General features: G+C 37.5%; 1 protein-coding gene and 1 long non-coding RNA gene across 5 annotated transcripts; one reads left to right on the top strand and one right to left on the bottom strand.

Moving 5' to 3' along the window:
- The first annotated feature begins 2,698 nt into the window (after positions 1–2,698).
- On the top strand, positions 2,699–10,893 carry LOC129727385 (peroxisomal acyl-coenzyme A oxidase 3). Of its 4 annotated transcripts, none has more exons than XM_055685192.1 (6): positions 2,699–2,841; positions 3,414–3,566; positions 8,521–9,461; positions 9,524–10,117; positions 10,177–10,331; positions 10,391–10,893. In XM_055685192.1, the coding sequence occupies exons 2-6, from the start codon at positions 3,541–3,543 to the stop codon at positions 10,787–10,789; spliced, it is 2,115 nt and encodes a 704-aa protein (XP_055541167.1). In that variant the 5' UTR covers positions 2,699–2,841; positions 3,414–3,540; the 3' UTR covers positions 10,790–10,893. The 4 variants fall into 4 exon arrangements, with proteins under 4 accessions (XP_055541167.1, XP_055541168.1, XP_055541169.1 ...); XM_055685193.1 differs by having other exon boundaries at positions 2,708–2,841; positions 3,471–3,566; XM_055685194.1 differs by lacking the exon at positions 2,699–2,841 and adding an exon at positions 3,151–3,317.
- A 288-nt stretch (positions 10,894–11,181) lies between these two features.
- On the bottom strand, positions 11,182–12,192 carry LOC129732304 (uncharacterized). Its single transcript, XR_008729228.1, has 2 exons — positions 12,068–12,192; positions 11,182–12,016 (listed from the first exon to the last, which is right to left on the bottom strand). It is a non-coding gene; the product is annotated as an uncharacterized LOC129732304 (long non-coding RNA).
- Positions 12,193–13,878: the final 1,686 nt, after the last annotated feature.

The raw sequence follows: 13,878 nt of genomic DNA, 5'->3' as shown, positions 1-13,878 counted from the left end.
CGTTAGATCAATACAGTAAGGTATTTTTTTTACGCAGGTACGATACGTACCTCGTGAAAAAAACCGCGTTAATTCAAAAATCCGCGTAAAAAAACCACGTTTTCTAAAAATCCGCGTAAAGTAGTCTAGCAAGAAGGGCTTTAGAAATAACCCGAGACGCTCTAGAACCAGTATTTAAAATTGTCCTCTTTGACGGTCATTCCGGATCTTTCGGTGGGCGGAGAGTATTTTTTAGACTAAGTCTTTTACTAGATAAACACTTAAACGTTTTTGGTTCCAAACCCACGTTAATAAACCGCGTTAATTCAAAAATCCGCGTAAAAAACGCGTTAATTCGAAAATCCGCGTAAAAAACCGCGTAAATTCAAAAATCCGCGTAAAAAACCGCGGTAATTCAAAAATCCGCTTAAAAAAAATCTCGTAAGAAAATCCGCGTATAAAAAAACCTGACTGTATATAAAATGTGTCGTTTCTAAAACATGCTGTTACTACTAAACAAAAATCACAGGAGGGTTGTGTGCAAAGCCACGACCGCAAGGATGAAGTAGAATACTTTTACAAGAAAAAAAACTCGGCTGCTTGCGTGTCAGTCATTATTTAATTTGTTGTTAAATCCAATATCGGATCACATCTTGGCGTTATCACTGACAGTGCGAAAAAAGTATTCCTTGTGATAAAATAAACAGTGAAAAGCTGATTTAACACTCAAAACTAGACGGGTCATGTGTTGTCAAAATGAGTCAACTTTTCATTGAATGCATTTACTAGTGCCCGCTATCGCACAGAGACTGCATTTCACTAAAGTGCCTCACTGCATCAGCTGCTATCGATGCTAAACCCGCTGCAACTGCTACGCTATCCGTAGCCATGCCAATGTTTTGGCCGCTATACGCTGCATCAGCTGGCCCAGCTGCTATCAATGCTGAGATCCGCTGCAACTAGTGCACTATCCATTGCTATGCCACAGCTGTGGCCGCTATCCGCCTGGTACTGCATTGCTACTGCTGCTGCTAAGGGAAGACTGCTGTTGTCGCTGTCTAGAACTATAATGAGCGGCTTCGATTGATTGATTGATTTCTTTTGATGGGACTCCAACCCCAAACGGTCATTCGTCCCTATGAGCGGCTTCGACTGAAACAAGCTATTATATAGATATGAAAAACGTATCGATAGTAGTAGGAAATCAGCGATAACTATCGATAGCCATTTCAGTCGATAATTCTCATCCTTATGCAGACAAATAGCAAATTTAAAATGGCAAGGTCTATGATTCCGTCGACCGTGCTTGGGAAGCAATCTCATTAACGACTAATCAGATCAGTCAAAATTCGCGCTTCAACGAGATTGACCATTCTCAATAATATAGTTGCTTGTCATGATTTGGACTCGATAATGAAAGCTTTTTGGATGTTGTGCTCATGACTGAAGAAAAAGGTAATGCAGTACGTTCTGAGACACGGAGATGAAGCCAAATATATATATGTTCCAAATTTCTTGAAAGTGTAAATTGATTTAAGAGAAAATATTAACTCTTCAATTAGGTTTTTATTTCATCCTGAAAGGGACAATTTGTTGTTTAATTCAATGTCTGATAATATGCCGGTCACATCTTTGCGTTATCACTGGCAGTGCGAATAAAGTAGTCCTTGGGGGAAAATAAACACTGAAAAGCTTTCCAGGACGTTCTTTTCGTTGGATGCATTTGCTAGTGTGCCTGCTGTCGCTCAGAGACAGCATTTCACTAAAATGCCACACTGCATCAGCTGGCCCTGCTTATATAGATGCTGAGACCAACGTCAACCGCTGCGCTCTCCCCGTTGCCACAGTAGTGGACGCTTCCGTTGCCATTGGTATCCGCTGCCCTGCATCACCTGGTCCTGCTATCGATGCTGAGACGCGCTCCGTTATCCGTTGCCATACCACAGCTTTGACCGTTATCCGCTGCACTGCTACTGCTGCTGTATCCACTGCTGCTGCTTTGGGAGGACTTCTGTTGCGGTCTAGAATTATAATGAGCGGCTTCGGGTGAAAAAGGCTCTTATATAGGCCAAATTGCACATTTCAAATGGCAAGGTCTATGATTCTGTCGACCGTGCTTGGGAAGCAATCATATAACGACCAATCAGAGGTCGAATTTTTCGTTTTGACAAGGCTTGACTATTTTCAATAATACAATAGTTTGAATAATAAAGTTACAATTATCTGCATTTGGGAAAAATCTTAGAAGATTTTCCTATCTATTGCTGCAAAAACGAAGGAAATCCATCGAATACTAACCGATATATTACCATTTGAAATTGGACATATTTTTCACTTTTTTCGGTTTTAGATTTTCATTTTACATCCCTATGTAGCCGAACTTCCTGAGAAAAGTATTCTACTTCAAAAAAAGTGGTGGAAGAATGAATTACACCGCTTTTGACTGATTCCATTGATGTTTTGCGAATACACTTACACAATGAAAGCAAGCAATAATGACACGTGAGAGAAAAACGTAGAATGAATGATTTCTTAGTTAGAAAGCATTCAATAGAAAATTTACCTAAATCTTTCACTATAAAAAACACTGCAATTGGTGAAGTTAACCTTAGCGCTTAAGATTTTTTTAACAAGAAATTATAAACCTCTTCACTTTATTGCATGTATTTCCGTCTAGTGGTTTATTTTACCTCGTTCAACTCTACACACCATTCATCGTATTATCGGAATGAAGTTATACCGTCTCGGCTTAGCTGTACGTTCAGTCACGCTATTTTACTGATCCGGTCTGGACGTGAGGGTCGTAGGTCAAGCAATGCTAGTCATACTTAGAAATACGACAATTATACAGTTGTTCTGAAGGTAATTACGATTTAGCTTATTAAAATTTTAGTAGCATGAGATAGCTTTACTTTTCTTCGAACGCGATAAACATTAGTTGCATTTTGCTCTGGTTTCTATGAAAATCATGAAAACATAAGACAATATAGTTTCCGAATAGTGTACAATGCACCCGGAATAATTTAACACTTCAACAACTGACGTGAATAATACACGTTCATTCGATAGATGCTTGTTTATCAGTTACAGTAAACTCTTCTTAACTCAGAAGCAAACTGAATCAAGTTAGTTATCAAAAATAGATCTTAGGTTTTAGTTAACATACTCTGCACTAGTGAAAATTTTAAAATTATGGACAGATTAAAATATGAGCCAAACAATAAGGAAGAGTTCTCTGTCGGTTCATTGTGTTGACGGCTGCTTAATACGTTTTTATTTGTGGTCATTGTATGTGCTCCATTCATCAGTTTACTTCGTGCAACAGTTTATAAGGCTGAGTACGTGTAATTCAGTTGCCAGGCTTAACATTATCTAATTCCAATGGTTTTAAGAATCTTGATAAAAGAAATAGCAAGTAATCGCGATATTTTTAGGCGTATTATCAGTAAAAACAAAGTTCACTCAATTGGGAACAACTATTACGCTTGCAGCCAGTTGATACAAGTTGGACGAAATCTGTGTTCATTGACCGATCCGCAGCGAGAAGCAGAAGCAAACATCATGGTCGAGTTCAACACCGTTAACCAGTGAGTATTTTAATACAACCGTTTATTGTATAAGGAGAATGAATATTAATGAAATCGTAGCGCTAGAAGCAATGATAAACAAAATTCACCACGATAAAATCGAGTTGCACTTGCGTAACCGCGCAATTCTCTTTCTTATTAGCAGATTTTTTTTTTTGAAGTGGAAAGTTCTAACTAAGTTGTTGAGAATTGTTTTATTTAGTTTACCTATTTGACTGCAAATAACTCAGGTGAGCCAGTGAATTTGCAATTTCAAATTCCAGGTTTATCTCGGTCCTGGTTAATCATTAAGGTTTTTCCCAGTTTTTAAAACCATAAAAATGAAGAAATACAATAACGTTTATTAATTTTTGTTTGTTTGTTTATTAGGCACTATTTAATTTATTCATTGATGAAATATTTCTTTGTAAGAGTTTTAATTTTATTGTTTTTATTTTATTTAGAAACTAGAAAAGGGTCAAATTAGTTCGGCCAACATCTATTTACTGTTGATAATTTTTCGACTTCTTTATAAACGAGATATAAAGGGACACTTTGGGCTTTTCGGAACCTCTGAAGACCAAAGAATGTGTTCTATGTATTTTATCAAAATTTTGAACAATTCGCTCAACTAAAATCAGGAAAGTTCAGGACAGGACATCGATCTCATTTCAATCACGTTTCCCCTTTTAGAACAAAAGTTATCATCAATCAGTATTAAAAAATCAAAATTTTTAATATTGCACTGATCACTATCATATTCAGTCAAGGTTAAATCGTTTTGGGACGATTTTCTACGTCATTTTTTCAAATCAATTTAGTCTTTTTTTATGCGGTTCCACACAAATTTGGAACATATCCACCGCGTAAAAAAACCTGACTTTTTTTTATACTGAGGTTGTTAATCCTTTGCGGGTTTTATAACAATGCTCTCAGCGTTTCAAAATTTTTATTTTCAATAATTTGAATTTATTACTCATATAGTGAAATTCAATTTGTTTAAGTTCTCTGGCATTAAAAAGTTTTTGCTCCAAGAACCATATTCGTTATTTCTGACCTCAAATAACATCTGATGTCGGCCGATTCCGGCACTGTTATTGTGCCAATCACCGACTCCACCCAGGCTTACTCATGCGATGGAAGGTGTGATTCCAGAAATTTTTCGTCTCAGAAAATCTCCCGGTGTCGGCTAGGATTAAATCTAGACCAGTTGGGTGGGTTGTGAGTGGATCGCGCTACCCCACAACCATCGACACCTATGGTCGGCGGAGACGTTACCAACTAGTAGTTGGTAACGTAGTGTGAAACTACGCTAGGCCCCCCGCCTATAAGAAGGACTAATTTTGTCAAGAGGAAGGAGTCTTATCAAAACCTCGTTCCTCCTACCAACACCGCGTCACAATCACAATTTCCTGAAGAGGCTCTTAATGCTTTACCTCTGGTCAGTTTTATTATAAATAGGAGGGCTTAGTTTTAAATATTGCTTCCCTTATCATGCTAATGGTCATTACCAGTTTTAATTTTGCTTCTTCAATTCATCATTACCTCAGCGTGATAATGAAATTCAAAGCAATTTATCACATTTCGTTTTAGAGACCCACACTTTTTGGACGACTTCTAGTCCAAGTACCCAAACGTTACAACGCAGTAAATAACCTCATCTCAAAAATAAATATAAGGCGAAACGATCGAGCAAAAGTTGCTGTTACATGGCTTCAGAACATGACAGCAACTTTTAGAAGTATTTTTGTGTGTTTGTTTTTTTTATCTCGCAAGCATCACGTTGGCAACCTATATGCTTCACCCACTAGATCTATTCAGTGAAGGTTAGGTTTTCAAATGCCGTTTACACGTTTCAACAACAAATCCAACCTCGCGAATTACGTTGTTGGTGTGAAGATTTTTGAAGCAGCGATGCAACTTTAGTTGTTGCTTGTTTCTTTACAATTTCATCGTAGTAACAAAAAATGTTTCTTAAAACCTCGGAATTTCATTAGTGCAACAAATGATCACAATTTATTTTTTTATTATGTTTCAATTGTTGCTTGGGAAACCCATGTTAAAGTCCTGTGACAACCAAATGGCCTGATTCTACTAAGATTCGAGGACCTCCCAATACAAAAATCAATTTAATAATATAAATTATCAATTTGACTGTTTTTTTTCGAGGAAATGCCGCCTTAAAGAACTGTTTGTAAGAGGTTTCTCAAATAGAAATTCCAAAACTGCAAATGCAAATGGCATTTTTCCTTGAAAATGTGTAGACGTGATGTGTTTCCTTTTTTTATGAATGAAATACAGAGTGTTGGGAAGCTCACCTAAAATCCTTTAAGGGGTGATAAAAGACCCTATTTGATGAAAAAAATCCCTCTACGCATTTGGCCAAAATTTAACTACTGCAGAGTAGTTCACGTTTTTCAGTTTTCGGTTTTGTTCGCCTTTAACAAGGTTTAGCCTAAAAAGTATGAGCTAATTCAATTCGGTTGATTTCGTTTATAATAAGTTTATCACACAAGGAATATAGGGTAGGGAACATATTCTAAACAGCTTTAGGATCCGCCTGTGTATTCAGACGAAATACTCGAAATGTGTTGGGTGAAATTCAAACAGTAGTATATTGATCTGTTCTTTATCGTTTTCTCTGTCAGAACTTGTTTTCAAATTGTAAAACTAAGTTAGCAAACTTTAACAATAATCAATTAAAGTTACCAATCGAAGGACACTATTCCAACCACCCCGAATCTATTTTAAGCAGTTTCCATCTGTTTTGCAGACGTTTTTTTGCAGCACCCGAAGTGGCTCCTGAATTGCTGCAATATAGGTCGATTTGTTTCAAATGATGTTTGTTCACAGATTTTTTTGTAATGACCGGTATATTCGTATGACAGCTCGACAATCAAAGTTTTTGTTTCCATCATTGAAATTGTCGATATTGATCAAAAAGCAGGAGTTTGAGGCTTGTTTTCTACGACTGATTAAAATAGGCGCTACTGCTTAAGCCGTTCCTTACCCTACATTGGAACAAATGATTTCAATGATGTTTTCGATAGGGGTAAAATTTTGAAAATAAAATTGCAAAAGAAGAACTTTTTGTACTTTTTTTATGTCAATTTAAAACTTTTAAATGGAGGAAAAATTATTTCAAATTTTCTGGCAGAACAAATTTTTTACATATTTTAGAATTTTTCGAAACAATTTCGCTTGGATGTGTTGTACAGTTTCTCTACAATTATGGGTCAGTTAACGTGTTGTTTAAATGTTCAAAAATGGATATAAAATCGAAAAAAATATCAACTACGAATGTTTTACTATCTATCTCTGTGTTCTGATGTGTACTTTCGATCAACAATTAGTTTCACTGCAGTTGATGCGTGTAAATCGGTTGGAACGAAAAATATCACTTACATAGCAAAAGACACAATTATGGGTCACTTACGGCATTCAAAATCATTTAGTCTATAATATCGTCAAAATACATAACACAAGTTATTTTATTGTTGCAAAAGCTTGATAATAAGTTATTTTATTCAGTCTTGATGCATCATCATGTAAAAGTAATAAAAATAGCCAGAATGTGGACTGACCCACAATTGTGCACCGCCAAATGTAACATTACTACAATTATGGGTCACTTCACTTATTGCACCAAGCAGAATTATAGTTTTTAGTGATATTTTCAACTTTAAATCATTTTAATCGTATAAATGAGGTTACAAGTGAGTTACAAAAATACCACTGCTAATGAAAGTTGATCAGTTTCGTGAGAATAGACGTATTTGCGTAAAAGTGACCCAAATTGTAGCTGGCCCATAACTGTGGAGGCACTGTATACTGATTTAAAAAGGAGCTCATATTTTTCGAATTTCTGAAAAACTGTCATCATGTTGTTAAGAATTAAGTCGAGATTTGGTCGGATAATTTTGAACATTTTTTTTCCAAATCGTTAATTCAAAGTGTCGGTTAAATTCAATTTACGGACCTTGAGAAAATTTCTTATAATTTTTACTAGACCCAGTTCGAGTGTTTCTTAAGTACCTACCAGGATGACATTAATTTCGCCAATTGTATGCGCATTTTTTCATCGGTCAGAAAAGTAAAACAATTCGAAGTTCAAATTCCATGCCATTTCATTGGCATCTTAAAACTGTTGGAAGCCCAACAGCAGGTAGACAGGAAGAAAAAGCAGAAAGAAACGAAAAAAAAGCGCGAACGGCGAAAATAGTCAACGATTTGAAGATAAAAAGGGCGAAAATTATGTAAGATTCTTTGAAATACTTACTAAAGTTGATGATCAGTTGAAAATTGATTTTGAATGGCCACCCTGAATTAAGCCATCCAAGTCTTATGTTGAAAATTGAAAGGGGAAGAAAAAAAATCAACTCAATTTAGAAACACACTCGTGAAGTGTTTTATTTCCACCTGGTTCGCTGAGTTATTTTTCATCATTTATTCACATAAATTAATTTTTTTATTGGAGATATTATTTCTAAATATTTCTCGCTGTTATTTATTTCTTATACGCTACTTCTTGGCTTACTTTGTTAACCTTGGACATGAAAACAATTCAAAATTTGTATAGGCCGTATTAATTTTTTTAAACTCGTTGAGAACTAAAATTTGATGATTAACCATAATATATTTTTCCTGGAATTTTTTTGAAAATAAAACAGAAATCTAAGCTAATGAGTTTAAAAAATTTATAGTTTCAACATTATAAGTTTCAATATTCACTTTAACATTTACTAAAAGGTTTAAATAAGCAATACTTCTTATATTTTCTTGAAAAAAATGAGAGATCTCGAGATTGGAAATATTTAGATAAATTTGGATTTTGGAATGAATTATTATTAGCAAAAACTGGTTAACATATATTGATAACTTGACACTCGAAAAATGGCTTTATTAGTAAACTCAATAGCAAATCCTCACCAAATCCAGTGAACTAAATCGAAACATTGTGTCATTTCCCAAACAGACCCTCCAAGCATCCCGAACTGCTCAACAATGCAGTCTACTTCCCCCGAATGCCAGGAAGTGGTCCGCTGGCGAAATATCGCCAACAGGCAACAATCGACTGGCGTAAGGTAAAGCTAGCACTGAACGATGAGGCTTCGCTAGAACTGCAGCACAAGGCATGGGACTTCATTCAGAGTCATCCACTCTTTACTCGTCCCAATCGGACGCTTTCGACGGATGAAAGTCGGCATTTAGCAACAAAGCGGATGTACGTAATACATGATGCTAACATGTTCGGTATCGACAAACTACTTGAGCGACCGGATTTCATGGGGTTCTTTAACCACGTACTGATGGCTTATGAGCCAAGTTTTGTGGTCAAACTGTCGCTAGGCTTTGGTATGTTCTCCGCCGTCATTCAGGCACTTGATGTTGGTCGTCTGACACATCTCATCCAGCAAAACCAACAGGGAGAAATCTTGGGAGCTTTTGGTTTAACCGAGATTTCACATGGCACCAACGCCAAGGGGATGCGTACAACGGCCACTTACGATACCAAAAACAGGGAATACGTTTTGAACACGCCAGATTTCGAGGCAGCCAAATGTTGGATTGGAAACTTAGGAAAAACCTGCACACACATGATTTGCTACGCACAGTTGTACACCGAAGACGGAAATCATCACGGGTTGAACGCGTTTGTAGTTCCAATTAGAGATCCCAAAACGTTAAACGCTTATCCTGGAGTAATCGTAGGCGATCTGGGAGAAAAAGCTGGTCTGCACGGCGTAGACAACGGATTCGTTATGTTCCGAAATTATCGAATTCCGAGAGATTATTTGCTTGCCAAAACTGGCGATGTCAACGAGGACGGCAAGTTTGTGTCGCCCTATAAAGATGAAAGCAGACGCTTTGGAGCATCACTAGCAGCCCTCTCCGGAGGAAGAGTTGGAATTTGCGGTGAGTTTTTTTCACGGTCAAAGGGTCTGTATAAAATCTAAACTCTTATCTATGTTTGGCAGGCATCGCTAATTTGTATTTAACGAAGGCCATTTGTATTGCGACTCGATATTCCGCCAGTCGAAAACAGTTCGGCCCAGACGACAACTCGGAGGAATTGCCTGTTCTAGAGTACCAATCACAACAGTACCGGCTGTTTCCTCATCTAGCGACTGCTTTCACACTCAAGATTTTCACTCTGTGGTTTTCTAAGGTATACGGCGATGGTTTCATTAAATCTATCATGAATGGAGAGCGGAACGAACTGGTGGGAATGGAAATCCACGCTCTATCGTCAGCTGCTAAACCTGTTTGCACTTGGGCGGCTAGGGACGGTATTCAGGAATGTCGTGAAGCGTGTGGCGGTCATGGATTCCTAAAACTGTCGACAATCGGAGATCTTCGAAATGACAACGATCCAAATTGCACGTACGAGGGTGAGAATAACGTGCTTATACAGCAAACTTCCAATTGGTTACTGAACGTCAGGTCCAAAGGTTACGAAAAGTTTGCAGAAGTGTCACCATTGGGCTCTGTTGCATTCCTTAAGGATTTCGTAAGTATCCAAAAGAGTAAAGCTAGTTGGAAAACGCCGAGCGACGCTGTTGAACTTCAAGGTTTGAGCTTAGGGTGCTTTGCTGGTTAGTAATCGATCATAACGTTTCGGTTTTTCCAGGTCTGATTAATGCAATGAATTGGTTGGTCGCATACCTGTTAGAAGAAACTCACCAAAAACTCGTGTCACTGAAACGAAGCGGAAAATCTTCTTTTGAATCCAGGAACGATTCACAATCCTTCTTCGCTAGAACGTTGTCTATCGCATATGGAGAGGTAAAAAATATGGTTTAGACAGTAACTCGAAAATTTTTTTTTTTTTTAATTTTGTGTAGCGAGTTATGTTGTTCGTGGCCGACAAGTTCCTGAAAAATCTTGAGGAAGGAGCGGAGAAAGTTACCCTTACGCGCTTGGTTTCTCTGTACGGTGCCAACGTGGTTCTGAAGTATGCCGGAAATTTCTACCAAGGTGGTTATTTCAGTGCGATCCCTAATGCGCTGAACCTGCTGCAACAAGGTTACATCGATCTGTTGCCACTTATAAAGGTTGAAGCCGTTTCGCTAGTCGATGCAGTTGCACCACCGGATTTCATTCTGAACTCGCCACTCGGTATGAGTGATGGTGAGGTGTACAAGCACATGGAGTCCGCCATTCTGCAAGCACCGGAAGCATTAGAGCGCCCGAAATGGTGGATGGATGTAGTTCATCGAGATTACATTAAGGCTAAGTTATAACAGGCGCCCGTCTGTTTAGTGTCGGGCTCGTTGGTTACTGTTTATATTATTTTGGTAGTTGGTTGAATTGGGAGGCACAATAAAGTTGAACGATTATTTCTGTACATATGTCTGTTCATTAATTTTAGCTTTGAAATTTGAAGTTTATTTATTTATTAAACTGTACTTTTGTAAACCATCAAATAAAGACACAATTTGTAAACAAGGGTGGACAATGATAGATTGGACTAACTATCTAAAAAGTTTTCGGCGCACTTCTGGTGACATTGATTCTGAAAACACGACTAGATATCGTTTGATTGTATGGTATTGGCGGCAAACAGCGTATTGTAGTGAGTACAATATTTCTCAACGTTTGAAGGAAAGTTCTCTTTCACATAACCGATTGTGAGTAAGTCATTCAATTTTTCCTTTACTCACGATTATTTTGTTTCATCACAATTCATTCGCGTTTTTACGTCAAAAAGAAACTTGGTACTGCCTGCCGGGTGAGATTGTACCGAAAAAGCGTACGTTTTTGTCCTTAGGTTGTTTTGCACATATTTAAGCAATAAAATTGATCCAAAACAATTCAATGCATGCTTACATGTTTAGTTAACAATTGCTACTATACTATAATTTTGCTATAAATACATGGACATTGGCCCAATCTCACCCCATTTATAGAGTGACGCTGTGCCAGAAATAAAAATTTGAGTTTGTTGCCTGAAAAATGAACAGCAGTCTATCTACGAATAATACATATGAACATTATTATAAAACAGAACGCTCAAAATATTTTCCACGTTATAATTTCCGGAAAAGTTATGTGAATATTTTCCACTGTCATTTTCACGTAGATTTTACGTGATTGTCATTTGAGTTCATTTGAGAACTGGTGAGATGATTTATCCTATGAATCTCATGCATTTCATGTGAATTTCACGTAGACTTCATTTACTGATAAAGTGAAAAGCATTTGAGTATCCGATAGCTATCACGTTTTATGCAACGTATATTTTTTATTTATTTCTATAATTTTTAATAGATCAGAAATGGTTATCAGACATTATCGAAATATATTGCGTAATAAATCTCAGGTATACAAATTCGTCAATTCGTGAATGAATAAAACAATATCAAAACTGATAAATATTACATTCATCGGCGATGGTTACTATCCGCTGAAGATGCTTGTGTTCAGGTAACTCCTCCACCACCGAACTGAAACGGTGTGAAACCTGTAAGCTAAAGACTGAATATTATTTAGATTTTTCCAAAACTCACTTATTTGCAAACCATCGAGAAATTCTGTTTATGTTGTGTTACTGAATCCGACAAACGTTTCGTTTTTGATTTTTAGATATTTTCGCACTGAGAATTCACGCGATATATCATGTTTGACGTTGTCAAGTTCACGTAGATGATACGTTTGTCACATAAATCATGCAGAATGACAGAAAATGAACAACTATAGGAACTTTCACGTAACAATAACGTGAAAAATATTTTGAGTGTAAGTATAGGGCCGATCATAAACTATGTGGACTTTTAAGAGGCTGGAGGAGATTGACCAGAAACCACGTTTCATACAAATTATAAAAAATGTATGACTGAATCAATTCGAAAAGTAGCGAGATATCTGGAATAACCAGTGATGAGAAGGTGGTTTATATACAGCCTCTGTACACATAGTGGCGTCTCCACGTTTCTCAGAAAGGGAAAACGTCGGGGCGTAAAGAAGACTTTTCTTATCATATTATTTTTCGTCACTCGCCATTGTTTATTTCATTCGACACCCCGAAGCCGCTGGCACAACTCTTTGTATTTTTTGTTTTTTTGGTATTTGACTTTTTAAATCTAACAAAAAAGGGTAGGTAGCCTTGATTTAACAGTATTTTTTGCTTGAAATATACAGTTCTCTTATTAACGATATATTTCTTCGCGTGAATTCTTCATTGTTTAAGTGAACTCTTGGACTTCAAAGTACACAAATTTGCTGCCAAATGAAAGTTTAGCGCCATTAATTGGCCCTGACACAAGTGAAAGAGATTTTTAAGGCTGTTCGCATCTACGCGAGTTCTCATATGCAATTGTCAATTTATGTGTGAAAACAAGAGCAAAAATATTACCTTCCTTCACTTTCATGAGTAAAAACCAAACCTATATCAAAAGAGTGGTCAGGGCCTATAGGAATAATTGTGTTTTATTTTAGAAAATTTTAAATTAATAAATTGATGATCCGGATATTGTGCTTGCATAAATCAAACTTTTGGATTATTTCCTGCAGCGAATGTCTAATGATGATAAAAACATTTCTAGCTTTTAAACGGTTTGTTGTAGGTAGAATTTTTTGTCCTTTTTGAAAATATACTGTAAAAATTTAAAAAAAAATTTTTTTTTGACGTAGAATTACGTCTTACGGCAACATTCTGGGTTGATAAAGGGCTGGGCAGTGCGTACCAGCAACACACCCGTACTAGTTGACATAAAATAGACCCCAGTGTGTTTCAAAGCATAATTTCCAGCAACCCCTATCCCTACTTCCACGTGGTACCGACAGAGATACGAGCAACTAAGGAAAGATCAATGAACCGGTGAGAAGTTGGTCGTATGCTGACAGGAAAGGGGGAGCTGTTCTCCTAGGAAGGTAGCTTGCATGAGCGTCTGTTCTTTATGTTAAGGGCGTCTCAAACAGCGTTTGATCCGGAGCGGACGGCTGAACTATGAAATGCGGTGTCTCGCCAGTTACACCCACGACGGCAGCCGCGTCGCGAGACTAGGCATTCGCTGCCCTAGTAAGGTAGCATGCCGAAAAATTCAAGTACTTCGAACATTCAAGAATTGAATACGAACCGGAACAATCGGTAATGACCTAGGCGATGAAACAGGGACAAGGTGCATCGAGCTGTAAATCGCTGAACGCCTCGGTTGGCGAACGGATTCTGCTGGATAAGCTAGAACCCTACCACTTCGACGCTCCAGAGGCTTTGCCGGAAAGGAAAGATACGGAAGATTTGTGACCGCAGGGCACAGTACTATCAGAGCGGCGGCACAACCAATGCGCTGGGTACCGGCTTCATAGTGCCTGGCAAGATGCAGAGTCGTGT

This window comes from Wyeomyia smithii, chromosome 3, assembly GCF_029784165.1.
Source record: "Wyeomyia smithii strain HCP4-BCI-WySm-NY-G18 chromosome 3, ASM2978416v1, whole genome shotgun sequence".
Classification (NCBI taxonomy): Eukaryota; Metazoa; Arthropoda; class Insecta; order Diptera; family Culicidae; genus Wyeomyia; species Wyeomyia smithii.
Note: the sequence above shows the minus strand (reverse complement) of the source record. Positions and strands in the feature narration are given on the sequence as shown.